Source organism: Trichomycterus rosablanca, chromosome 25, assembly GCF_030014385.1.
Source record: "Trichomycterus rosablanca isolate fTriRos1 chromosome 25, fTriRos1.hap1, whole genome shotgun sequence".
NCBI classification, from domain to species: Eukaryota; Metazoa; Chordata; class Actinopteri; order Siluriformes; family Trichomycteridae; genus Trichomycterus; species Trichomycterus rosablanca.
Genome location: NC_086012.1, coordinates 17,164,139 through 17,190,745, shown reverse-complemented (window position 1 = coordinate 17,190,745; position 26,607 = coordinate 17,164,139). Strand labels below are relative to the sequence as shown.

Genomic DNA, 26,607 nt, shown 5'->3' with positions numbered 1-26,607 from the left:
CTTATCAGTTGTTGACATGGCAGAAATGTTTTAGACTGGCATGGACCTCCGGGTACCCTTGCCAACAAAATCCTAATAAAATCCTTTTTAATAGTCGACACGTTGGCACCAGTGACCTCGACCACACTGTGCGTCAAACCAATCCATTCAAAAAGACGTAATAAGCACAGACACCTATAAAATAATTCACTTTTCACTTTGAGGTAAAAAATAAACCCTGCTGAAATAGCTTAGACCTGCAGGTACTGGTGAGGACCGGCATGTGTTATATTTTTAAACATTTATGCTTTTTATTGCTCACTGATCGAGCTTAAAGTCATTTGATTTGAACACCTGAGAATAACAAGCACAGTTGCAGTGCTACTACAGTGCACTATAACATTTCTGTATAACCCACAGCATATGACACCTTGAGCTGAGCCTGATATAAGGCTGATCCTTCGATGATTTTACATTAATCCAAGGCCATAAACAGAACGGATGAATCTCGTGGTCGACTGAAGGCATTTAAAGTGACGAGAGCTTCTAGTTGTTGCTTGCGGACCTCCTGCTCTTCAGCTCCTCCTCATACTGCTCCAGCTGAGCCCAGAAACCGGGGTTGGGCTCCACCACTGATCGAGCACCTTTTACCACCTAATGAAACAAGTAAAGAGAATTTGTAAATATAATAAATATGTCAAAAAGCAGGACTGCTGTCCACAGTCAAGTAAGCTTGACATTGCCATGGACAAGGATGAGGTCCCTGCTCCAAATCAGCACCTTAAAGCCCAACTGAAAGAGCATTGATGTCTCTGAAGTCAAAACAATGTAAAGCTTGCTAAGTTCCTATAGGAATACCTTACCACTTATGATGTACAGAGGATGGACAACCAATGGACTGTAGTCAGTACAGTGGTACCTTGTAACTCAACGTCCCCTAAACTCGAAATATTTGTACCCTTAAACTCAAGTGTGAATATGAGACAAATCTGCAATTGTGTGGATTACCATCAAATCCTCCTGACAGCTCCATATGTATCTGTGTTTATCTGGACTTTCCTCACTGTTTCACTTTTAAACTTGTGTTACAGCTCAAGGTTGTGTCTAAAAATGAGTCTAAAATGCTTATCACAGGACCATGGAACGCATTAATAATGAGAAAAAATGGGAAAAAATACCTTGAAACTCAACCCCACTCCCAGAACCAGTTAATGTTGAGTTTGAAGGTACCGCTGTATCTCTGTGGAAGGTGCTGCTTATAAGATAATCAGTAAATGAATGTGCTCAGTGAGTGTATGTAGTCGCTCATAAAATAGCCAATGATTGTCATTCGAGGCAGGTACCAATAGTGAGTGTATATCAGAAGCCTTAAAAATAATTTCCCATTACATGAATTAAATTAAGAGACTCATGAATGAGACGTACCCCAAACGCATCAGTTAAAGACAGACCCTGGTGCTTCATGAGGTAGGCTACGCAGACGGTGGCCGAGCGGCTGCGCCCGTTCTTGCAGTACACGACCGTCCGGCCTCCGTGCTTTGCTTCCTTCAGTATTGCGTCGGCGCAGAGGTTGAAGTGTTGGCGCAGGTTCTCGTTGGGGTCATCGTAGACAGACACGCGCAGGGTCCTGACCGGGGACGATGGACAGGGCTGTTGTATAGATACGTTAATGCAGAAGGTGACAGCCTCCTTCCGGATGAGCTCTGCGTCGCAGGCTGAGCGAGCGTTGCTGATCAGCAGGGAGTCTGTAACCTTACACAGCTGCTGCATCGAGACCACGTCAACGAAACCTCGACTACATTAACTCATGTTCACGTTACTCACAGAGATGTGGAGCTTCAGTTCCGGTGGGGGTCTGGACACAGGGCCTTTATGTTAACACAAAAATCACACAAGCTGGCATGAGAAAGGCAATGCAGAGGTCAGACTGAGTCCAGCCTCTATTGCTATATTTACTGCAGGTCAGACATGTGGCTTCCGCTTGGTCCTAATGCATGCCAGATAAATGCCTCTGAAACATGCAGGTGCAGCCAAAAATATTGCCCCCCTTCAACCTTATGCCTAGTTCACACTACACGATTTTTGCCCTGATTTTCGCTCGGCGACTGGTCGGCGCTAGATTTGTCGGCAGTGATCGAAACTTGGCTCTCAATCGCCATGTGTGAACTACTCAACAACTCGATCCGAGAGGCTTGCCGAGCACTCGCTGAGCTCTCGGTGACTGAAGCGAGATTTATAGCATGTCAGATATCTGAATTTGAGTTGCACAACTGGCAATGAGTGCTATGTCGAACAGCCAATGAGAACGCAAGATACGGTGTGAGGGGAAACGCAGGGGTAGGAGTGTAAAAAGGTGGGACAGGGGTATAATATAGTTTATATCAGAATACATCAACACACACAAGTTTTACAGTATTTCTGACCTTATCGTTCTTTACAAAACACCCACGCTGCATTGCAAAAAATATTTATTAATCTCCGACACACTATAGAACAATCCAAGCTGTTCGCGTAGCCAAATCCACTCGGATTCATTTATTTTTTCTCTTTGATTTTACGCTGCACATCAGCACACAAACTTTGATCGCTCGCTACGTGTTGACGTGCATTTTTGGACGTGGTATCATTAAACCCCTCGTCACTTCTCGCGTTTGTTTTTGTGACAGAACGTAGTGTGGGAGACCAGAGAAGCTCGCCTGCAATTCCAGTTGGTGATAGATGGTGTAGTGTGAAACCCCCTATCAGCGATCAGTCGTGTAGTCGACTTGAAAGACTCCCGATTACACGAGATCCAGCCGTGTAGTGTGAACTGTACAGCGACTTGACGACTTGGGCAGTTGTAGCCAAGCGGTTAAGGTACTAGACTAGTAAGCAGAAGGTTGCTGGTTCAAACCTCACCACTGTCAGGTTGTCACTGTTGGGCCCTTGAGCAAGGCCCTTAACCCTCAATTGCTTAGATTGTATACTGTAAGTTGCTTTGGATAAAAGCGTCTGCTGAAAATGTAAATGTTTATTTGTTTATTAGGATTTTAACGTCATGTTTTACACTCTTGGTTACATTCATGACAGGAACGGTAGTCACTCATTACACAAGATTCATCGGTTCACAAGTTTATATCAAACACAGTCATGGACAATTTAGTGTCTCCAATTCACCTCACTTGCACGTCTTTGGACTGTGGGAGGAAACCGGAGCACCCGGAATAAACCCACGCGGACACGGGGAGAACATGCAAACTCCACACAGAAAGGACCCGGACCGCCCCACCTGGGGATCGAACCCAGGACCTTCTTGCTGTGAGGAAAATGTAAATGTGTAGTGTGAACTTGGTATTAGGCGTGTGTGTGTGTGTGTAGACTGGTGACCTGTGCGGGGTGTTTCCTGCCTTACACCCGGTAAATTGCGCCCACCGTGACCCTGACCAGGATTAATTGGTTGGAAAACAGACAGTGAGTGATAGAATTATATCGTTTTAAACGATATTTACAATAAACGTTGTGTTTGGAGCGTCTCCATCATCATCACCTCAGCTTCTCCTCGGCGGCGGGCTGACGCGATGACGTCACCGCGCTAGCTGCGTCAGCGCCCAGAAGAATCGGAGTCGGTAGAAATGGCGGCGCTTCGGGCCGTGTGTTATTATTCACGGTCGATTCTAACGACATGAGAGACGTTTCTGTGTTGTATTTTCATAAAGAGAATACATCCCGTCTCCACGAGGAGCTAAAGTAGCTTTATAGACTGAGTGAGCGCTGGATATTGTGGCGGTGAGTTGTGAATGTGAGGGAAACAGCAGACACGATGGTTTAAGCCGGGGCGCCATTTACATTTAACTTCCATTTACACTCGTGTGTGTGATTTAAACTCGTTTTACTGCGTGTATTGTTTCATTTGTGATATTTACTGTACAAAGGACAAATTAATACATGTTTTAATAATCTAATATTTTGATAATGGGATTTTTTTGTCTTCTGTGTTGGGGTTTGAGAGTCTGTTAGCATGCTAAGCTAACGGATGAGCTAACGTTCATTGTGTTTGAACAGCACCTGTGATCGAATCACCTGTAGATTATAGCTTCTTTATCTTTATATCTTTATTTCACTTAATATTCAATCAGAATACACACATATATGATCTAAACTTGCAATCCTGAACAATAAAGGTTATTTATTTGATACTGCGGAGTGTCAGGGACCGAATTGCGCCACATGTGTTGCACGTTTCAGCTTTAATGTGTTTCAGTCTCCAAAACAATTCATCATAAAATCACATCTTTTAGCCATTTGGACTAAATTTAGATCTTTAATACATTCAGGTTGGATGTGAACAAAATCCCAGCCATGCTGCATTTAGAACTGAGTTTAATGAAGTAAACATTAATAAAGGATTTGCTTCCACAACTGGGAATTTATACCGGGACAGACTGGGGATCTTCTCAAACCCTTATTTAGATATGTGATGTAATATAAACACCAGTCCCAACCCTTCACCTTCAAACTTTTATTCAGAGACTAGTAGTTAGATAGATGGATAGATTGATTGATCACTTTATGGATCCCAGAGGGAACACATCTAACACATTTCAGCTATAAATCTGTTCATGAGATTTTGGTGCTTGCACAGACAGCAGAGATGTTCAAAATACGAGTCCGAGTCGAGTCACGAGTCTTTAGGCTAGAGTCCGAGTCGAGTCACGAGTCTTTAGGCTAGAGTCCGAGTCGAGTCACAAGTCTTTAGGCTAGAGTCCGAGTCGAGTCACAAGTCTTTAGGCTAGAGTCCGAGTCGAGTCACGAGTCTTTAGGCTAGAGTCCGAGTCGAGTCACGAGTCTTTAGGCTAGAGTCCGAGTCACGAGTCTTTAGGCTAGAGTCCGAGTCGAGTCACGAGTCTTTAGGCTAGAGTCCGAGTCGAGTCACAAGTCTTTAGGCTAGAGTCCGAGTCGAGTCACAAGTCTTTAGGCTAGAGTCCGAGTCGAGTCACAAGTCTTTAGGCTAGAGTCCGAGTCGAGTCACGAGTCTTTAGGCTAGAGTCCGAGTCGAGTCACGAGTCTTTAGGCTAGAGTCCGAGTCACGAGTCTTTAGGCTAGAGTCCGAGTCGAGTCACGAGTCTTTAGGCTAGAGTCCGAGTCGAGTCACAAGTCTTTAGGCTAGAGTCCGAGTCGAGTCACAAGTCTTTAGGCTAGAGTCCGAGTCGAGTCACGAGTCTTTAGGCTAGAGTCCGAGTCGTGTCACGAGTCTTTAGGCTAGAGTCCGAGTCACGAGTCTTTAGGCTAGAGTCCGAGTCGAGTCACGAGTCTTTAGGCTAGAGTCCGAGTCGAGTCACGAGTCTTTAGGCTAGAGTCCGAGTCGAGTCACGAGTCTTTAGGCTAGAGTCCGAGTCGAGTCACGAGTCTTTAGGCTAGAGTCCGAGTCGAGTCCTGAGTCTTTAGGCTAGAGCCCGAGTCGAGTCACGAGTCTTTAGGCTAGAGCCCGAGTCGAGTCACGAGTCTTTAGACTAGAGTCCGAGTCGGGTCACGAGTCTTTAGGCTAGAGTCCGAGTCAAGTCACGAGTCTTTAGGCTAGAGTCCGAGTCAAGTCACGAGTCTTTAGACTAGAGCCTGAGTCAAGTCACGAGTCTTTAGACTAGAGTCTGAGTCAAGTCACGAGTCTTTAGACTAGAGTCTGAGTCGTGTCACGAGTCTTTAGGCTAGAGTCCGAGTCACGAGTCTTTAGGCTAGAGTCCGAGTCGAGTCACGAGTCTTTAGGCTAGAGTCCGAGTCGAGTCACGAGTCTTTAGGCTAGAGTCCGAGTCGAGTCACGAGTCTTTAGGCTAGAGTCCGAGTCGAGTCACGAGTCTTTAGGCTAGAGTCCGAGTCGAGTCCTGAGTCTTTAGGCTAGAGCCCGAGTCGAGTCACGAGTCTTTAGGCTAGAGCCCGAGTCGAGTCACGAGTCTTTAGACTAGAGTCCGAGTCGAGTCACGAGTCTTTAGGCTAAAGTCCGAGTCGAGTCACGAGTCTTTAGACTAGAGTCCGAGTCGAGTCACGAGTCTTTAGGCTAGAGTCCGAGTCAAGTCACGAGTCTTTAGGCTAGAGTCCGAGTCAAGTCACGAGTCTTTAGACTAGAGTCTGAGTCAAGTCACGAGTCTTTAGACTAGAGTCTGAGTCGAGTCACGAGTCTTTAGACTAGAGCCCGAGTCAAGTCACGAGTCAATATAATCTGTAAGTTCAGATAAAAAACAACAAATTAGCGAGTGTATTTAGCCGTTTTACTTCGTACCTTTACTTTCCTAGGTTCCAGTTAAAAGCTTAAACTGATACGTTTTGTTTTCATCGCAAATTACGGCACAGCGGCCAAAATCCCAAACACAGCAAAATATCCATAACCGCTGCTTACCTTAGCTTCTGTTCAGATGCTATTACATTTAAGTGTGTGTACCATTAGGAATAGAATCCGTTATTTTTTAAATGTGTTTATAATTTAAAACCTCCAAACATTTCCCTGTTGTGAAGTAAAACAGGAAGTCGTTAGAAAGCCGATCGAGCGTTTCATTACCACGTCATCTGTGTGACGCTGCAAACTGAATAAATGCAAATAACAGCATTTCTTACTAACAATTACAATCAGAAGGTCTGAGTGGTTCAGAAAGCGCTCTTTCAATCATTAGCGCCAATTCTGTAGGAGCGTTCCATTCACATTATCTGTTACTGTGAAGTGCACTACGTAGGGTATTCCACCATTTTAAGTGAGATTCGAATTCAAAGTAGGGAGCGACGCTTCATCACTACGCCGGAAGCTGCTGGAACATTTAACCATCTCGTGCGTTGCGGGTTAAGTCGGCCGGAGCGTTATTATTATTATTAGAGATCAGAGAATGACACGATCAGAATGATATCGGATCATATATATATATAATTGTCACACGTAACTAATGTTGCTGACTCTTGTTGTCCACGAGTCATTTTTTGCGAGTCACGAGTCAAATCCGAGTCATTTGAAATGAGTCCGAGTCGAGTCTGAAGTCGCTGTGTGTGCGACTTGCGTGCGACTCTGACAGACGGTGGTTAAAGTACAGAACTAGAAACTGGAAGGTCACTGGTTCAAGACCCACATCTGTCAGGTTGGGCCCTTGAGCAAGGCCCTTAGCCCTCAACTGCTTGCACTGACTACAGTCTCCATTGTAAGTCGCGTGGGATAAAGGCGTCTGCTAAATGCTGAAAATGTAAATGACACAATGACGGCAGCTTTCCGGAAGCGTCTGTGTTTCTTCCCCACCTACTTTCTAGCTCAAACCAGGGAAAGTCACAGTTAATGACATTCCAGTCAAATGTCACATAGGTGTGCGCTTGAATAATGCCTGAGGTTTCTGACTTCTGATTAGAATAGAATTAAAATACACTGTCAATGTGGAATTTCTCCTGGTGAAAGTCGCTGAACCATTTAACCCAAAGTTTGACCTGACATCGGCACCAACCCTTCACATGTAAATGAGATCAGTGTGCCTTTAGTTCAGTTTGCTGACCGGCGTGTTGGTTGGTTATGTCGACAACATGAAAGCTATGTGGAAGTAAATCCAACGCAGCATAAATCACTTCATCTAGGGTTGGGCGGTATTGCCGATTTTCATATTGTCATACCGTCTTCAGGAAATACCGCGGTATACGGTATTACAAACTGTACGGTGTACACACGAGTGTAATGTTTTATTATAAAAAGATTTAACAATCTGAACGTCAAACATTGCTTATCTTATCTGATCTATAATAAATACGCATAAGTATAAATGCACGTGTATCAATTACACTTTAACACAAACATTAACATAACATTTTGGCATTGTAATCTCTCTCTGCCCACACAAAACAGAATAATAGCAGCTAAACACTTTAATATATTTCAAAAGTTAACTGCTTACTTTATAGTTACAGATTTTTCTTAAAAGTGTATGAACGTGTACGATTAGTTCTGCCTGTAATCCAGAATTAAGTTCTATACCGTAACAAAAAATATGAATGTAAATGTTCATGCTGCGATGACGGTGATGTAATATAATGTTAAAATAATTCAAAGTCCAAACATTTGAGTGGTTAACGAGAACGCTACTTTACATGTCACACAAGCTCAGTGCAAAACAACTCGAGCACGGAAACGGTACAAATCCGATCTCTTCCCTACACACTCGCTCCCTACGCCCTATAGTGCGCTTAACATTCTTAAAGGGCCAGACAATATATTTTATAATTCACATTACACGACAGGTGAGACGTTCTTTTTTTCTTAATATAGCGCTTTTATTTAGGAAAAAATAGTTCTTACATAGGCAGGAAAATCTATGGCAGACACAAGAGTCAGAACAGCGGATTGGGCGTAACGTTATTATTACTGTTTGCTCCTTTTTCTCAACACTTGTGCTCGATTTACACTGAAGATATATTTAGTAAATAAGTACGTGTCCGCGCATGCACGCGCTCGTGTTCATTTCCGGTTGAACTGATAAAAAATGTTGATTTAGAAAAATTAAAAGACGAGCCGTTTTTCAGCTTCTGCTTGTTAGCTCACAGCTAACGCTAGCCAGTGTGGCTCTTCACTCGTCTCTCTGTGTTATCACCTTACACCAGTGAGCACCCCACAGCCAATCAGCGAACTCCAACCGCCTACCCCTCCCATCCCTCCCTTACTGTGGATGCGCGCATGTCCTAAAGTCTCAGTTTTCAAGGTAAACCTGAAGCAGAAATTTGGCGCTTCACATTAAAAAAATACCGTCACCATTTTTATATACCGTAATACCGTCATACCGCCCAACCCTAGTTTCGTCACTTTTTTATGGTTTGAGGAAATAAATACAGAGAATTTAGAGAATGGTGAACAACGGAAATAAATACAGAGTTTAAAGTTTAAAGAACCCGGAGTTGAACTAATCGGGCGGAAATACATCCCTAAATGTTGTCTACACAAGCCAAATCATTTACTATTTAAAGGAGGAGGGTGTGAGTGGGGTGGAGAGGTTGCAGATTATCAGGACGACCTTTCAGTAAAGATTCCAGAATTAAATCAGGTTTTAGGAAGTCAGACATACCTTTACTGAAATGTTGAACACGTGTTTGCCTTGTTATTATGAATGAGAGGAAGAACGCTGCCTGTTATTTTTACTCTTACATGTGTGTTCATGTGATTTTTACATCTTGTGTTGAGCAGCTTGACTTGTTTAATGAATCAAACTGTAACACGACGGACGTTTTGCTCCTTTATGCACAGCCTTGATATTATGAACACCGTGTATGAGTTTGTTTCTGCACTAGATGTTTGTCAGACAAAATAAAGTAAACGTTTATTTTTCTTTTTACATAGAGCAGCACATTCATATTAACAGGTTCATTATTATTTTACCGTGATTTATAGATAAATGTGACTGTTAAAGACGTCCTTGTGTCTAAAGCTTGCTACTTTGGTTTTGTACCTGAGATGTTGACTAATGTTTACTGATTAAATCACTTTAAGACAAACACACTTCATAAACTGGTCAGGTTACAGGAACTGGACGTACAGTTTATCATTTTTAAAGGCAAATATACAGTAGTCCTGCCAGTAGCTGTCGCTGTGTATTAGACAGAGGGGACAGTGAGTAACGGAGAAGAAAAGTTATTCTTTCTTGAAATTACACCTACAAAATACAACGCTATTAAAATAATGAAGGAAATAATAGAGAAATATGAGAGTTATTGTTGTTTCAGGTAGATACAGTTTATATAAAAAGAAGGAAATGTATTATGGTGTATGGTACAGCACACGTACTGTACTGAAATGTGATGTGTGTTTTATGTACAGTACAGTACTACTGTGTATTGTTTATTATTGTTTATTACAGGAATGTCTATTCTATAATTTAAGATTTAAGGGAAATATATTTGTATTTATAACAAAAAAGACATTAGAGAGGTTAGGGGTAAGGGGGGTAAATTCTATTTACATTATTTCTTATGGGAAAAATAGGTTTAACTAACGAACATTTTGACTTAAGAACAGCCCTTCAGAACCAATTACATTCGTAAGTCAAGGGTCTACTGTATGAGTAACTGTTTATGTTTCTACTAAATGGTAATACAAAAAATTCAGGCTGCGTTCAGTCTGAGCACCGATCCATGTTGCAAGCAAAACAACAAATCAAACCTAATACACAGTTTTACACGAGTGCACATGCTTAGAACTATAAATGATGCATAAATTCTTACAGGAGACAACACAAGACCCAAAATACAAACACAAGATGCAATAAGTAGATCGAAATGATACTGATCTTGCCATAAAATGACACCAATATGTGTTAAACATGGTGTAAAAATCAAAATAAATAACTATAATTTTTTAAATAGGGATGTTTGTGATTTAGCTCGGTGTTAAACGATGCGCACACACAGTTGCATTCATTAGATTAAGAGCAATTAGCCATTTGAGGTTTTTATTAATTGCATAAATGGTTAATTGCCTGTTTGGGTGTGGAGGATTATTACAAATCAATCATCAAGCCAAAAAACTATCTGGTTTAATTTGTTTACCACCCACAGTGTTTCAGATACTTGTTTAAATGCTTCATGAACTGATTAAACATTTAGGGTTAAGTGTCCTTAATGACAACGGCTCATGAAAGCCATTCAAAGAAGGGAGTAATAATGAATTATCGTTCCTTTATGTTCTGTTAATGCTTAAAAACAGGGCGACTGGTTTAGACCAGACTTACCTGAACTGATTTTTTTTGTCATGATACTCAAAAACAAGTAGATATCATGCAAAGCACAAGACAAGAGCTTGTATAACTATCATTCTTTCTATATGACTATTTTAGGGACTATTTAGAGGTGTATAAAATATTGGGACACTGCTGATTATTGACTTCATGTGTTTTAGCCACAGCAGTTGCTAACAGGTGGAATAAATCAATTATATTAAGGGAATATGCTTCCAACTTTGCAGCGACAGTTTAGGGAAGGCCCTGTGTGCAAAGCAAACCCTATAAAGGCATGAAGAAAAACTCCCGTGTCCTGCACAGAGCCCCAGACCCATTGAACAGCTGCCATACAAATGCTCTTTTGACTGAATGGTCCAAAATTCCAACAGACACAGACAGAGGCCTAATAGTACTTGTTTTCAAACGAGCTCATGGTCAGGTGACCACATACTTTTGACCAATTGCAGCTTCAGTAACGCTGCACAACACCGACACATTCACAATCCAAGTTTATCTATATGGTAGGTGTAGCTTATGAATCAGCCAATGAACATATCATATAGGTGCGAGGTATGAGATGTTTTGCATGTTCTTTCCATGTCTACATGCATGTCTTTCCCCAAAACATGCATGTAATTACGAACGAATTGACTGTTTGTAATTATCCTGGGTATATGAGAGTGATTTAATGAGTACTCGAGTCCCTTCTTGTGGCCTAGTATTTCTGGGTGGCTGGACCCACTGTGACCCTGATCATATTTTAATCGTTTTGCAAATCTTTTGACTTTGATCATCAAACAGAAGTTTATACATTCAGGAGTGTTTGGAACACGGTATCGGTATATAAATCCAGCTTAATTGAAAAAAGGTTCAGGATATTTTGTAAACCGTTGAAGAGGCCCCGGGGTCTTTGATGCTGACCAGCTTTTAGATGGTTTGTGTCCAGCGTTCACATCAAAGATGCATGTTTACAACAAATAATGCCGCGCTCACGTCCGGCTGCAAAACCAAAGCTCGTTTGGCTCGAGCGTAGCCGCCAGCTGACCCGACTGCTCTCGTCCCCAGGTTCTGCTGACCGACCGCGATCATGGCGACGGAGATCGGCTCCCCGCCGCGGTTCTTCCACATGCCCCGGTTCCAGCACCAGGCTCCGCGGCAGCTCTTCTACAAGCGGCCGGACTTCGCGCAGCAGCAGGCCATGCAGCAGCTCACCTTCGACGGCAAGCGCATGAGGAAAGCCGTGAACCGCAAGACCATCGACTACAACCCCTCCGTTATCAGATACCTCGAGGTGCTCGGACGCTTCTGCAGTTTATGACTGACTGATGCTTGAATGTATTTTATTTTAAACTTAAATGAATGCATTTTTCCCCTCACACAGAATCGTCTGTGGCAGCGCGATCATCGGGACTTGCGTGCTGTCCAGCCGGATGCTGGTTGCTTCAATGATGTGAGTGTTTCAGCTTTAGGTACGTTCATGGTGTAAGAATCTGTGTGAAAACCAGTGCAAATTATCGCTTGTATTTCTGTCCGTGTGTGTCCAGCTCGTTCCTCCTATCGGGATGCTCAATAACCCTATGAATGCGGTCACCTCAAAGTTTGTCAGGACGTCCACCAATAAAGTGAAATGTCCAGTGTTTGTCGTACGGGTAAGTTTCTATAAGAGCGCAGTTTTAATCTGTGTGCTTGTAATACACTGAGAACTATTTAAGATCATTATGAGCTGCTCTCGTCACCGTATCATTCCGGATTTTCTATTTTCCTCCCTTTATTTTCTGTCTCGCTCGTGTGTAGTGGACCCCTGAAGGCAGACGACTGGTCACGGGCGCCTCGAGTGGCGAGTTCACTCTGTGGAACGGCCTGACCTTCAACTTTGAAACTATTCTGCAGGTAAATGCACTTTAAAATGAGACAAAACATTATTTTGGAATGATTTCTAATACAGGAGATGATAAGTGAGCGCATTTTTAAACCCCTGTTTAGTACTGATTAAATAAGAGTCCTTAAAATAATGACTTTGGGGCGCTCGGGTGACTCGGAAGAGGTCAAAGATCTCGGGTGAGGCACCGACCTGGGCATCCACACAGACACAGGCTTGCTGGGTAGTATTGTCGCCTTACAGCAAAAAGGTCCTGGGTTTGATTCCCCGGGTCCTTTCTGTGTGGAATTTGCATGTTCTCCTGTGTCTGTGTGGGTTTCCTCCAACAGTCCAAAGACGTGTGTGAGGTGAATTGGAGATACAAAACTGTCCATGACCGTGTTTGATATTAAACTTGAGCTGATGCATCTTGTGTAACCAGTAACCACTTAAAGTGTGTAAAGCATGATGTTAAAATCCTAATAAATAACTAATTTAATCCCCCTGATTTTTGTCTCCTCTCTCAGGCTCACGACAGCCCGGTGCGAGCGATGACGTGGTCTCACAACGACATGTGGATGTTGACCGCCGACCACGGAGGCTACGTGAAGTACTGGCAGTCCAACATGAACAACGTCAAGATGTTCCAGGCGCACAAGGAGGCGATTAGAGAGGCCAGGTCTATACCAAATCTCCCATTTTCTGTAGTTTACCCCAGCGGCACGTGTAGGGGGCGCCCCTCGGCGCTCTCGGCTCTCGCGCGCTTGGTGTTGATGTTGATTATCGACACGTGTACGTGTGTGTTGATCTGTCACCTGTGGCTCATACGCTGTGTGTTGGATTTTTCTATACATAATCACTATGTACCGCAAAGGTATATTTTCTACTTTCTTTTAAATAAAGAATTAATATTTATCCATATGCAAAGGTTTATAATTATAACTGACAGGGATAAACGTTCGTTGCTGTTAAAGCCGTGGCCGCCGAACACGTCGCGCCATGTTTTGACTTTTGAATAAAGATTACTTACTGTATTTTAATAAAAAAATCAAAAGAATAAAGGATTTCCTAATAAAGATTATTAGAAAGAAGGGATTTTAACGTCCACTTACACTCTCGGCCTCGTGCGTACAGGCCACACTTGTAGAGAACAAAACAAATATCGAATAAAGCTGGAGGTTTTCTACTTTTGGGTTCCGGATAGTCTGCCCCACTGTTACCCCCCCACTCATCACACACGGGTTAAAGACTGAATGGAATTAATGGGCCCAAATGTTCCTGCATGCATTTTAGAGTGATGTCTAGGTCAGTGAGGAATCTGAATAGTATATTGTTGGCCTGTTAGCACTAAAAATAAAGCTGTAAATTACCATTATTTGGTTTAGGTTGGTACTTGTAAGCCACGCTGAGGACGTTCTGAAGTATGTACACGCACATCTCTAGGGTTCAGTTGAAGCTTAGATAAAGCAGGCGACCGTGTGTAACGTCACATGATGCTGAGGATCCAGAGCCTGTAATCCTCTTGTACTTAAGTGCAGTGTGTTTAAAGACAGATTTACACATTGGCGCCCTAGATAGGCCACAGAAGGCAAACTACCCTTGTGTAAGTATGTAGTTTGTACAGTGATGTGATAACCCAGGTCACATGTCTCATCATCAAAGATGATCAGAACGTTGCTGGTTCAAACCCCACCACTGCTAAGTTGTCACTGTTTGGCCCCTTAATTCTCAATTTTTGCATTGTGTTTAGTGACCGTCGTTAGTCGTGTTTGATAAGTGTCTGCTAAATACTGTAAAGGTAACCAGGGCTGTTCAACAGGCAGTGTGGGACAGATAGGGGACTCTATCAGGGCTCTAAAATTAAGTAATAATTTTCTCCCCACCCCCAAGCAAAAAAAAAAACAAGTCATTTCCGATTCCCAATTGTGAATCTGTTGCTGCTTGCACAACCCCTGACCACAACGTCTCCAATCTGCGGCCACTTCTTATCACCTGCCAGTGTTGGGTTCCCACACCGAGCCATATAATTATTACAGCACTTCTTAAACACCTTCTCCACATCGATCTTCACTTTTCTCCTAATGTAGTCGTGTCCAATAACCCGATCAGTATTTCACCTCTCCTGTCGTAACTAACACGCTCCCTCCGACACGTGTGCAATAGCCAACCGCTTCTTTTTACCTGCACTAGGCAGGCTCAGAGGTCGGAATGAGGTTATGAGGAATCCCGCTCACCCCTCCCTCCCCCAGATAAACCAGTCATCTCCATACGGGTCGATAGAGCTGAGATTCGAACCCACCGGTACAGATTGCAGCTGAATTGAAACATGCTTACACGTTTAGAATTCATGGTCCGATTATTATAAGACTCGAGTAAGTGATATGATCAAGTGTTTCTGTAGGGCTCTTACACATCTTAAACATACTGTGTGTGACTGAAATGCCCCCTTGAGGTGACCCTTGACACTGTTCCAGATGCAGCATGGCACTTTTTCAATACTTTAAATTTCAGTGCAGTAGAATGTGATTTGAAACACAGCCAGAGGTTGAGTGTGAGCAACATGATGCTGTGTGCTTGTTACCACAACCAGCCAATAAATACACTGTCATTTTCTGTATTAATTATTGCTGTTGGTCAGGACACCTGCTATTTTATTTTTGTAGGTTTTTTTAAGGTGCTCGATCATCTTTATTATTTTTTCTTCCTCTTAAATGTGGTCGGTCTGCCCACAGCGTCGAATAGCCCTGTCCTAAATGAACACACTACTTTAAATCTGTAAAGCTTCTCAGGTCAAAATACATCACTGCAGTTACGTGTTTGGGATGATTTTGAGATTATTTACATCCTTCTTCAGAGAGGCAGGAGCGTTATGTCAGCCGGGTAGCTGTAGAGTTGTGTAGAATGTAAAAGAATGGCGTCGGCTATCTCGGTCTCCAATGTGTATTTATTGTACCTCCTTGTACTATGGACTGTTTAAAATGTCCACCATGCATTTAGGATGTTTTAGGATGCTATAATGCTGTAGTTGGTGGGTTTAAACACCTTTTTTTTGGAGTTTTTGAGGATGTTGATGCTTTAAAGTCTTCAGTCGTTGGATGTTTGAGTAAGCAGATCAGAGTAAAGTCAGAGGTCGAGCATCGTTCATTACAGGGATACAGAAACAGGTCAGGGGTGCTGTGTTGTCCTTCATTGTTGCTTTCTCCCCTGCTATGTCTTCAGTTTCTCTCCTACGGATAATAAATTTGCCACTTGCTCTGACGACGGAACCGTGCGCATCTGGGACTTCCTGCGCTGCCACGAGGAGAGAATTCTGAGAGGTACGTGCACGCTCGATTTACACACTTTACATACAGTCCTACACAAAAGTCTGATTCGGCAGTTTGTTCATTTTCGGGGTGATGGATCGTCCTCTAGATGTCCTCCTTCACAACACAAAACATAAACTTAATGAATAAAAATGGTGGCAATCTGGTCCCACTGTGGTTTACAAGATGTGACGTGAAGCCTCAACAAGGGGGTAGTTGTTTACAGGTTCATTTCATGTTTGTTGCTGTTAAAATGTGTTGATTTAATTATTATTTTTCTCTGTGACCCACCCAAAAGTCACAACCCAGGGTTTGAAAAACTCTCTCTCCCCCTAAAGGAAACGAACTCTAAACGTTGCTGGAACTTTTGCACAAGCCATTTCCCCTCAAATATGTTAAATTCTGCAAATAAGTGATAGTGCACAGTGGTAACCTTGTAGGGCTATCAGTTGTGGGAGATTGTGAGTTTGAATCCCAGCTCTGCCCCTGTGCATGGCCCTAACCCCTTTCGCCTCTAGACGTAGTGTGCAATCACTGACCCCAGCCTCCAAACAACCTGGGATATGCATAAAAAACAACTAGAATGTAATAATACTGTAAATTCCATCTACCTTAAATTGTTATTAGTAACACTAAGTGCATCACCAAGCAGAGAAGCATCGTCCAAACCCTGGCGTAAGGCATAACAGTAACAGCTTTCTAGCTGTCAAATATCTACCTGGCGTTTAGACCCCACTTAACACTGTTTGATCAGTGGGTTTCGTCAGTGATCTTTGCTTTAAACCCAACAGTCTTTTTGGGGTGGCTTGGTGGGTAGCACTCACGCCTCACATTGAGGTGGTCCTGGGTTCGATTCCCGGGTGGAGTTTGCATGTTTTCCACGTGTCTGTGTGGGTTTCCTCCTACAGTACAAAGACGAGATACACAATTGGCTGTGACTGTGTTCGACATTGGACTTGATGTGATGAATCATGGGTAACCTGTTACTACCTGTCCTGTTCTGTCATGACCTTAAAATCTTAGTAAATAAATAAAGTGATCAGTGAAGTATCAGTTCTTTTAAAATCTGTTATGTTAAGAAAAGTCACCTTTTTAATTAGTCTGTAACGCTGGCTGCTGGTGCCCCGTCCTAAACTTTATGTAGCTTATTCATAAATATCTCGTCCCGTCTTATTTATCAGTTCATTCTGGACCCCTCTCTGATATTTTGAGGGCCGTGATCTGCTTTACAGCTGTGATTTCGCTTAAATAACAGCGTTAGTAATTCAGTGTTGGATTTTTGTACTAATGACCAATTGATTTTGAGTTAGACAAACAACAAACTAGTCAGACTTTCTGCATTTAAACTGGTAGCTAGGAATTTCCTACTTTATTTATTTATTAGGATTTTAACATGTTTTTTTTTTTTTTTACAAACAGGTTCCATTCATGACAGAAACGGTAGTTATTCGTTACACAAGATTCATCAGTTCACAAGTTTAATGTCAAACACAGTCATGGATAATTTAGTGTCTCCAGTTCACCTCACTTGCATATTTTTGGACTGTGGGAGGAAACCCACACAGACACAGGGAGAACATGCACACTCCACACAGAAAGGGCTTGGATCGCTCCACCTGGGAATCAAACCCAGGACCTTCTTGCTGTGAGGCGGCAGTGCTACCCACTAACCCACCGTGCCACCCAATTTCCTACTTTTAAATTTGGAAAAAGGAAAACGCTCCTATTGAGTGGAAATTTCCGCTAGAAAAATCAGCTCTAAGCCTTGGGTTGGGATGTGTGTAAAGTTACAAACCCTAAAACTGTGACTGTAGGACTGAATCAGACCTGAGTCACCACTTCGCCACCTGAGCACCCACATAATACATTCTTAATTCAGTTTTTTAATTATTTAAGGGGATTTAAAGCTGGCACAAAGAATCTGGCAAATAATCATGGCAACATGAGCTGATGTGTCTAAAACCTTCATGAATTTTAGTTCCTTAAACAACTTTTGTTTCATGAGAGGAAAAACTGCTGCATACAGTAACTTACATTAATAATTCGATGATCTAGAAAGTCATTTATCTTTGTAATACGAACACACAATTCCTTATTAGCGTTCATAGTTCAGGACAGTTGCTGACTTCTCTGTGCCCATTATTAAGCACATGAAATAGTGGTGTCTTGGCTTGGCTGCAATGTAAATGCAAACCTTCACTTTATGCTAAGAGGAAACTGTTCTTGATGGTCCGTCATGAATTAGAAGCTGCTGGAACACGGGTGTCCACAGTTACATGAGCTTTGCATGGACTTAGAGACTGCAGACGTAGTAACAAGCCTCTGATTGCACATCAGCTACTCAAGTATACTGGCCAGACACGACCATAAATTTCCTCAGCTGAAAGTGTTGCAAATGGATTAAATATTTTGCAGGTTTATCACTTCTTTACAGATTCTTTAGATATACTTTCATTATGATTATATTTCTATATATTTTCCCAGTACAGGGAAACGTCGGTTGTCCGTGGTGATCACTCACATAGTAAACAGGACACTTTGAACTCCCAGTGCCTCAATGCAAAGTCTAAAGGTTTCACTTTGGTGTGTGCAAACTCGTCCTCTAAAGGAAACAAACTCCCGCTCATGTTATTATAATGCTCATGGTCCCAAGCCTGGATAGAAACGGGAGGGTTGTGTCAGGAAGGGTATCCGGTGTAAAAAATCTGGTGTGCGGGCCAGATCTGCTGTGGTGGTGGCTCAGAAGTTAAGTTTCTGGATTAGATATCAAAAGGTGGCTGGTTCAAGCCCCCACAGCTGCAAAGTTGCCTCTGTTGGGCCCTTAAGCAAGGCCCCTAGCACTGAATTTCTTACATTGTATTGCTTAATTACAACTGTACATTGCTTTGGATAAAAGTGGCGGCTAAATGTCATTTATGGGCAGTTATAGTCTAGCGGTTAAGGTACTGGACTAGTAAGCAGAAGGTCGCCAGGTTGTCACTGTTGGGCCCTTGAGCAAGGCCCTTAACCCTTAATTCTTAAAGTGGCAGCTAAATAATGTAAAATGTAAATATTGAAGAAAAGGATTTTAACTTGTTATAACATAGAAAATCAACAAACCATGGAATTTAAACAGGCGTCTCAAAACTTTTGCCTAAGACTGTATATGCTATAAATATCCCGCCTGACATGTCATCATGTTTACAGTTCTCTGAGGTTGGATGGACGTTGGGCGTGCCGTTAAATATGTTGGGGTTTTCTTTTCAGGCCACGGTGCAGACGTCAAATGTGTCGACTGGCATCCCACCAAAGGCTTGGTGGTTTCGGGCAGCAAAGACAGCCAACAGCCCATCAAGTTCTGGGATCCGAAGACCGGCCAGAGTCTGGCAACCTTGTGAGTTTATCAGGGGGGACGCAAGCCTACAGGTCACAAGTGTTTCTGGCTGGCTACTGACACACTGCAACCCTGACTAGGATGTGTTCAAATGAATAAACCATAATTAATAAGATGTTTTGGACTCTGGAGGGCACTTAAGAACACACGTAGCTTGTGATATTTGTAAACCATCACTGCCGTCTCATCTCTTACTGGTTTTCCTTCTGCATCTCAGACACGCCCATAAAAACACCGTGATGGAGGTGAAGTGGAACCTGAACGGTAACTGGCTGCTGACGGCGTCTCGAGACCACTTGTGCAAACTGTTCGACATCCGAAACCTGAAGGAGGAGCTGCAGGTTTTCAGAGGCCACAAGAAGGAGTCGACAGGTGAGAGACCGTCGCCGGTTCTGCTGTGTGCTGGTACAGGTACGCGTGTAGGTGTGGCGTTATCTGACGTTCTGCTCTGTGCTCGGTTTTAGCGGTGGCCTGGCACCCTGTTCACGAGGGCCTGTTCGCCAGCGGGGGCTCGGACGGATCGCTGCTGTTCTGGCATGTGGGGTACGTGCTGGTCACTCCACCTTAAATACAGAACACGTTTCAGGAGCAGTTCAAGCTGTTAAAGCCGTATCATACATATCATATATGGCCAAAAGTATGTGGACACCCCTCCTAATGATTGAATTTTTTTAGGTGTGTAAAAAAATAATATAAGGTAAATTATATCCTTTAACATTGTGGCAACAGTTTAGGGAATCCCCTTTGTGTCTCAGCATGATTGTCCCTAAGCACAAAACCCAGGTCTCAACCCGACTCAACACTTTCGGGATTCTCTTCCAACATCAGCACCTGACCTTACTGACTCTATTTACCGAATGTCAAACAGTCAAATTCCCACAGACGCACTCCAAAGTCTTGTAGAAAAGCCTCCAAGAAGACTGGATGATATTAAAGCTACAAAGGAAAAACGGAGCAATTTAATATAAATGCAGATAATTTGGGAATTGGATGTCAGGTGTCCACATACTTTTGTCCATTTAGTGTGTCCATACACTGTAATCAGTTAGTCTTGGATTCTATGTGAGTAAGTTCAAGTACCTGGGGTGTACAGTATAATGACCAGCTGTATTATTTTTTGGCAGGGTGGAGAAAGAGGTGGGTGGCATGGAGCTGGCACACGAAGGCATGATCTGGAGCTTAGCCTGGCACCCGCTCGGCCACATCTTGTGCTCGGGGTCCAACGACCACACCAGGTGTGTTAAAGTTGCTTCCTTTACGTCCGGTCCAGCTGAAAAAGGATTCTGACCATTAGTTGAATGTATTTAAGCGTATATTGTTGTTTTTAGCAAATTCTGGACGCGGAATCGACCGGGAGATAAGATGCGCGACCGGTACAACCTGAATCTGTTACCGGGGATGTCGGAAGACGGCGTGGAGTACGGTGAGTGACGGAGGACCGCGTGTAGCCGCAGTGTGATCAGCGAACCTCTCGGGTTTGGATGTTGAACGTTGTGTTTTGGTGATTTACAGATGACCTGGAGCCCAACAGTCTGGCTACCATTCCTGGGATGGGAATTCCAGAGCAGCTGAAAGCAGCCATGGAGCAGGAACAAAGCGGTAAGAGCCGCGACCTCACACACTTCTGATACTGGGGCAAAATGTAACATAATACATACTGTAGTTACTGCAACCTGGACGGGGCAACACACACACACACACACACAGACACACAGACATTCAGTCTTGTACTCCCATCTGGAGCAATTTAAAGCACCCAATCCACCTTCCACATGCATTTTGGAGCACTAACATGTGATCCGTGTCACCCTCAGATAAAGAGACCGTTCCAGAGGCAGAGATGAGCATCCCAGGACTGGACTGGGGAATGGAGGAGGTGATGCAGAGGGACCTGAAGAAACCTCCCATGAAGAAGGTTCCCTATGCAAAACCCATTCCTGCTCAGTTCCAGCAGGTACGTCAGTCTCAGCTTGTATAGATTCTGCATTCATAAAGCCTCCACAAGGGGGCGTTTGATGCTACCGGTTCACTGGGTGCCCCCTAGTGGGCATAATTGGCCATTTCTGCAGTGGACTGAATTGGCCACTAAAGGCTGCTGGGTTGAAAAAGACCAGATTAGAAAGTGGGCACGGCCTTCTGTCAATGCCCAAAATGTACCCTCCTAGTATCTAATCAATGCCGTTTTGTTTGTAGGCATGGGCAGAGAACAAGGTACCAACTATGGCTCCTGGTGAAATGCCCAAGGAAAGAAAGGACGAGAAGATAGACGGCAAGAAGAAGACTCAGGCTGAGATCGAGCAGGAGATGGCGGCTTTGCAGTACACGAACCCCATGCTGCTGGAGGTACGCCACCGCACCCCCTCAGCTGCCCATTCTGTGCCCTCGTCTTAATAATAAATACAAACGAGCGCCAGTAATTCCTCTGTTCTTGTTTTCCGGCAGCAAATGAAGATGGCACAGATGCAAGATCTGAACATGCCAACACCCGGAGGCCAACCAGGCTCCATGCCCTCCTTCCCAGGCCAGGGTGGCTCCATGGCAGCACCACCACAAGGCTTCCCTCAGTCCATGCCTTCCCAGCAGATGCCTCCCAACATGGGTCCCGGCAGCATGCCAGGCCACTTCATGCCCCAGGGACCTCCAGGGCCACAGCATCACCAGGGCCCTCCTCCTCAGCAGGGCATGATGGGGCCACCGGACATGCACGGACCTCCGCGCCACCCCGGACCGCCCAGAAACATGGCGCCTCACGGCATGCCGCCGGGACCCAGGGGTATGCAGGGGCCCTCTCCGGGGCCTCCTGCAGGAGGTATGATGGGACCCCCGACTCGTGGACAAGGGCCACAGCAGGGGAACATGATGCATCAAGACGTAAGGGGGCCGGCGCCCCACGGGAACATGATGGGCCCACAGGGGCCCCCGCAAAGTGGCATGATGGGTCCTCCGTCCAGAAATCACGGCAATATGCAAGGCATGGGCAACATGCACGGGATGGGGCCGCCCCCGGGAGGGATGCACGGACCCCCGAATAACATGCAGGGCCCGCCGAATAATATGCAGGGCCCCCCGGGGAACATGCAGGGGCATCCTCAGTACATGCAGCAGGGCAAGCCGATGCACATGGGCGATGGAAACAGGGGGCAGTTCAACCAGGTGATGAAACTTCAGCTCTATCGGTGATTGACTGTCTCGTGTTGGAAAACAATGCAGCGCTGATACAAACGTCCATGTTTGCTTTTCAGGGACAGAACTCGGGGCCCCAGGCTATGATGCATGGCATGGGACAGCAAGGACCCAGTGGCAAAGGTAGGGCAGAATGGTGGAGCATATTTCACCCTTTTTTATCAAGAAATGTACAATATATGGCCAAAAGTATGTCCAGTGGGCCAAACAAATCAAGCTCTCATTGCACCTCAAGTTCATATAAATAAATAAAGTAAAATTTAAGGACGCTCTTCATGAATGTTTTGTGATTCATTTTTGTGACAGATGGTCCTCGGGGACCCCCGAACCACCACATGGGACCTCCTTCCGAGCACCAGGGCTCAGACGGAGGGGGTCAGTACTGGGGTGAGGACGGAGGCTACCAGGAAAACTGGAGAAGACCGGACAGACCGGAGTATCACGGCGAGCCCCGGGGCCACAGAGGGGGTTCTGGAGGGCAGTGGGAAAACCACGACGACGATTACGACAGGTTCGTCCCGACTCAGGATAATGATTCCAGAATTATCAGGGCAAAATGTGCTCGTACTCATCAGGGAGGCTTAATGGTTAAGGTACTGGACTCGTGGTCCCAAGCCTGACCTTTACCAAGTTGGCAGTGTTGGGTCCCTGAGCAAGGCCCTTAACCCTTAACTGCTTGCATTGTATCAGTCACCATCATTCCTGCCTTGTGCCCAGAGTTTCCTGGTGAAAGCAATGAGCCACCACGACCCTGACCAGGAGTTGAATTTAGCACAGATTATATTTTGTTTTGCAGGTTGATTAAGGAATCGTTTTAACACTGTATTATTTCTTAAACCACAAGTGCTGTTTGTTTTGTTAATATGTATCCATAGTAATAATGCTTAGTATGTATTTAATCAGACATTTGGTATGTTCTCGCAGGTACGAGGGGTTTGAGGAGGAGGAGTTTGACCAGAGGCCGAGAAGAACCTCGTATTCGGACGACCCGTAAGTACAATACAGCACAAAGGACGACACGTCAGCGAAACTGGTTCCGACTCTTAACTCGGGCGTGTTTTTGTAGTTTCAGGAGATCCAGTATGAGCGGGCGCGGGAGCCGAGGAGGCTACCAGGACAAATACGGAGAAGACCAGAGCTTCGACGGGCAGGAAGAGATGGGCCAGGGCTGGGGAAACGGCGGCCGTGGGAGGCCGAGAGGAGGGCCGCCTCGCGGAGGTCAGTATTTGTCCCCTACGGCGCCAGGTTCCGTGTTTAAAGCATGCCGTATCTCTCAGGTGGTGCTGGAAGAAAGGGGCTTCTGCCAACTCCTGATGAATATCTGTCTCAGTATGAAGGAGGAAGAAGCCAGGAGGGTTGGGAGGGAGGGTGAGACCCAGGTTAGAACCTCAGTGAGGGGTAAAATAATAACATCAGCAGATAGGGGGGAAGGTTGAGGATTTTTTGCTAGACAGACAGACAGCGTGAAGCTGAGGTTTTTATTTTTATTTGATGCATTGGAAAAGTCGTACTCAAGGGTGTACACGATGTGTGTGTGTGTGCAGTTCACGACAGCTATCGAGACGGCCAGCGAGGAGACCACAGCATGCACGACAGTCCCTCAGCCAGTAGAGAGCGCTCTACATCATTACAGGGAATGGACATGGCCTCACTGCCGCCCCGTAAACGACCCTGGCACGACGGCCCCGGTACCGGAGACATGGACTCACCGGGAGCGGGAGCGGGACCTGAGGACCGAGCAGCAGGTGAGAAGCTCACTATTACTATACAGCCAAAAGTATTTGGACACCTGACCATGAGCTTGTCCGACATCCTGTTTCAAAAACATGGTATTAAATACGGGATAACAACCAGTCTTGTAGTATGTCTGTGGGGATTTGTGCCCATAATCAAAAGAGGTCAAGAAAAGTCTCAGTTGACGTTCCGGTTCATTCCAGAGCTGTACAGTGGCGCTGAGGTCAGGGCTTTGGCGCTTTTCCTCATGTCTTTATAGCGCTTGCTTAGAAGGTCCTGGATCCTTTCCGTGTGGAGTTTGCATGTTCTCCCCGTGTCTGCGTGAGTTTCCTCCGGGAGCTCCGGTTTCCTCCCACAGTCCAAAAGACAGAGTTGCAAGAAAATCCATTTAGATGCAGGAAGAACATGCCAAACTTCCTGAAGCCATTAACTGGAAGTCAGGTGGCGCACCACCACGCCACCCTAAAACTGGTAGTGACATAACGTACTGTACACGGTATTATAAAGGTGTCGTAACTCTCCTGCTCTCCATCTTTCTTCTGCAGGTCGGCCTCAGCCTCGCGAGGACATGGGATACGGTCCTCCTCAGTCCAGGGGAGGTAGAGGAGGTTGGAACCGCGGTGGGCGTGGCGGGCCGAGAGGAGGACGAGGGCGGTAGTCACAGTCACGGCTTCCTTCTCCCTTCCCCTCAGGACCGTGTGGGGGTGCTGCGGATTAAACCAGGACCAAAAGAGCCGTCCACACCTACTACATCAGCTCTGGCTCCGACATCCATTCTCTTTGTGTCGATTGGCTGCACTGACTGTGACGGGCACTTCCGATTGGTTGAGGCTTGCGAGCTGTGATTCGGCTTCGGATGTCTGCTCGAACCGCGTCGGTTTTGGGGTTCTTGATGATCCTCTTCAAGATGCGAGGGATAAAACGTGTGAGCCCTGAAGATGCCGTTTAAAAGCGCACTATCTGCACCGGTCCCAAACCAGCGAGCGGAACTTCAGACCGGACTTTTTAACGTTTGGTTCTCCCAGCGACCCTCTCTGTTTAATTTTATGTAACATAATGAAGAAAAGAATCGTGACGTTTACCAGCCGATTCCCGACTCACGTGGGCTGCGGGACTTTGTTTCGACGTGTACAGTTTGTCGAAAGATTCATATTGTTTTGTGCATTTTGTATGAAACTGGAATAGAAGTTTGTGCAACATTTATATCAAACCACTTTGTCTCCTTTCTTCTGCTTTTACTCATGAAATGAAAAGAAGTTTAGAGTTAACAGATTAGCACAAACACACACTTCTGTGACCACGTGCATCAAACCCAAACTGGCCGAGGAGAACTACACACTAGCACGTGCACCCTAAAAGTGGAGGGAGTTCATTGCCCTGATGGACTGTGCACAGTCTGGAGGATCTGGCCCAGATGCTCTGCAGCCTCCTACCAGAAGAGATGGGTGAGATGGGTCCAGCATGAAGTTTGAAGCAGAGCAGCTGACGTACCAGACAGTGATGCAGTGGGTCAGGATGCTTTCTATTGTCCCTCTGTAAAGGGGTTTATTGTCCCTCTGTTTTAACAGAGTCTAAGTGGCATTAACAAGGCAGTGAATTTCTAGCCCGCCATTCCTTAATGCCAAAATCGGCAATAGGGGGTGACGCACTACACCATCTATCACCGTGAGGCATCTCAGACGAGTCTGTCTGGTCTCCCAAACTACGTTTTGTCGCTATAAATGACGAGGGGTTTAATGACACCACGTCCAAAAATGGAACGAGCATCTATGTCAACACAAAGTTTGACTTTCGACTATTTGTACTTGACTACATAGTACCCAAACATACCATTAGGGTTAGAGATGGGACGATCGATCGGCTACGAATCGGTATCGGCCGATTTTTAATCAAAATATGCGATCGGCGATATTTCCTAAAAGTAGCCGATCCGATCGTGTGATCTATAAAGACCACGTTAAGTTAACAGCTCAGTGGATCGATCCAGACTTTGAGCTACGAAGCACCAACCATCACATCACCATTCATCAACCATCGTACAGAAACCATCGTGAAAGCTCTTACGATGTAATTTTGCTGATTGTAATATTTACTTTAAAAAGATAATTCAACCCGGTCACATCTGAGTCGATTCTATCAGCACGTTATATAAACTCCTGGTTCACTTTGGTAAATCGTAAGCGGTTCTTACTTGTGATGTAGATGAGAACAGAAAACGTTACAGAGCCAATCAGAGGCAAAAGTTTATTCATTACCAAATTCGTTAGTTCAGGATCATCTGCTGAACTTTTAGAAAACTTTTAGCTCCTTAGACGGAACGAGTCTGACTCGGTTACAGATCTGTGCTAATAACAGTTTAATGAAGCTTTTTAATGTAAGAGAGTCACACAGAATGTTCTGTAGTAGTTGGTGTTTATTTAAAACCACGACATTTAATTAATAACAGTGAACACGGAGAGATAACTGAGAAGAGAAACTTAC

General features: G+C 44.7%; 2 protein-coding genes across 2 annotated transcripts; one reads left to right on the top strand and one right to left on the bottom strand.

Moving 5' to 3' along the window:
* Window positions 1–265: 265 nt before the first annotated feature.
* dusp28 (dual specificity phosphatase 28) lies at window positions 266–6,369 on the bottom strand. The gene is made up of 3 exons (XM_062988134.1): window positions 6,347–6,369; window positions 1,405–1,847; window positions 266–633 (listed from the first exon to the last, which is right to left on the bottom strand). Exons 2-3 carry the CDS (start codon window positions 1,747–1,749, stop codon window positions 526–528), a joined length of 453 nt encoding a protein of 150 aa, XP_062844204.1. The 5' UTR covers window positions 1,750–1,847; window positions 6,347–6,369; the 3' UTR covers window positions 266–525.
* wdr33 (WD repeat domain 33) lies at window positions 3,585–25,336 on the top strand. The gene is made up of 22 exons (XM_062988068.1): window positions 3,585–3,744; window positions 11,739–11,964; window positions 12,055–12,123; window positions 12,218–12,322; window positions 12,468–12,563; window positions 13,059–13,210; window positions 15,751–15,848; window positions 19,083–19,209; window positions 19,427–19,581; window positions 19,674–19,752; window positions 20,334–20,444; window positions 20,538–20,632; window positions 20,722–20,808; window positions 21,024–21,163; window positions 21,403–21,552; window positions 21,652–22,362; window positions 22,452–22,515; window positions 22,699–22,903; window positions 23,317–23,382; window positions 23,459–23,610; window positions 23,937–24,137; window positions 24,672–25,336. The coding sequence occupies exons 2-22, from the start codon at window positions 11,761–11,763 to the stop codon at window positions 24,782–24,784; spliced, it is 3,180 nt and encodes a 1,059-aa protein (XP_062844138.1). The 5' UTR covers window positions 3,585–3,744; window positions 11,739–11,760; the 3' UTR covers window positions 24,785–25,336.
* The last annotated feature ends 1,271 nt before the right edge of the window (window positions 25,337–26,607 follow it).

Coding starts and splice junctions, on each gene's coding strand:
- dusp28 (XM_062988134.1), bottom strand. CDS start 1,749: ATGCAGCAGCTGTGTAAGGTTACAGACTCCCTGCTGATCAGCAACGCT. Junction 634..1,404: donor CTTTAACTGATGCGTTTGGG/GTACGTCTCATT, acceptor TTGTTTCATTAG/GTGGTAAAAGGTGCTCGATC.
- wdr33 (XM_062988068.1), top strand. CDS start 11,761: ATGGCGACGGAGATCGGCTCCCCGCCGCGGTTCTTCCACATGCCCCGG. Junction 11,965..12,054: donor CCGTTATCAGATACCTCGAG/GTGCTCGGACGC, acceptor CCCCTCACACAG/AATCGTCTGTGGCAGCGCGA. Junction 21,164..21,402: donor TTCCTGCTCAGTTCCAGCAG/GTACGTCAGTCT, acceptor TTTTGTTTGTAG/GCATGGGCAGAGAACAAGGT.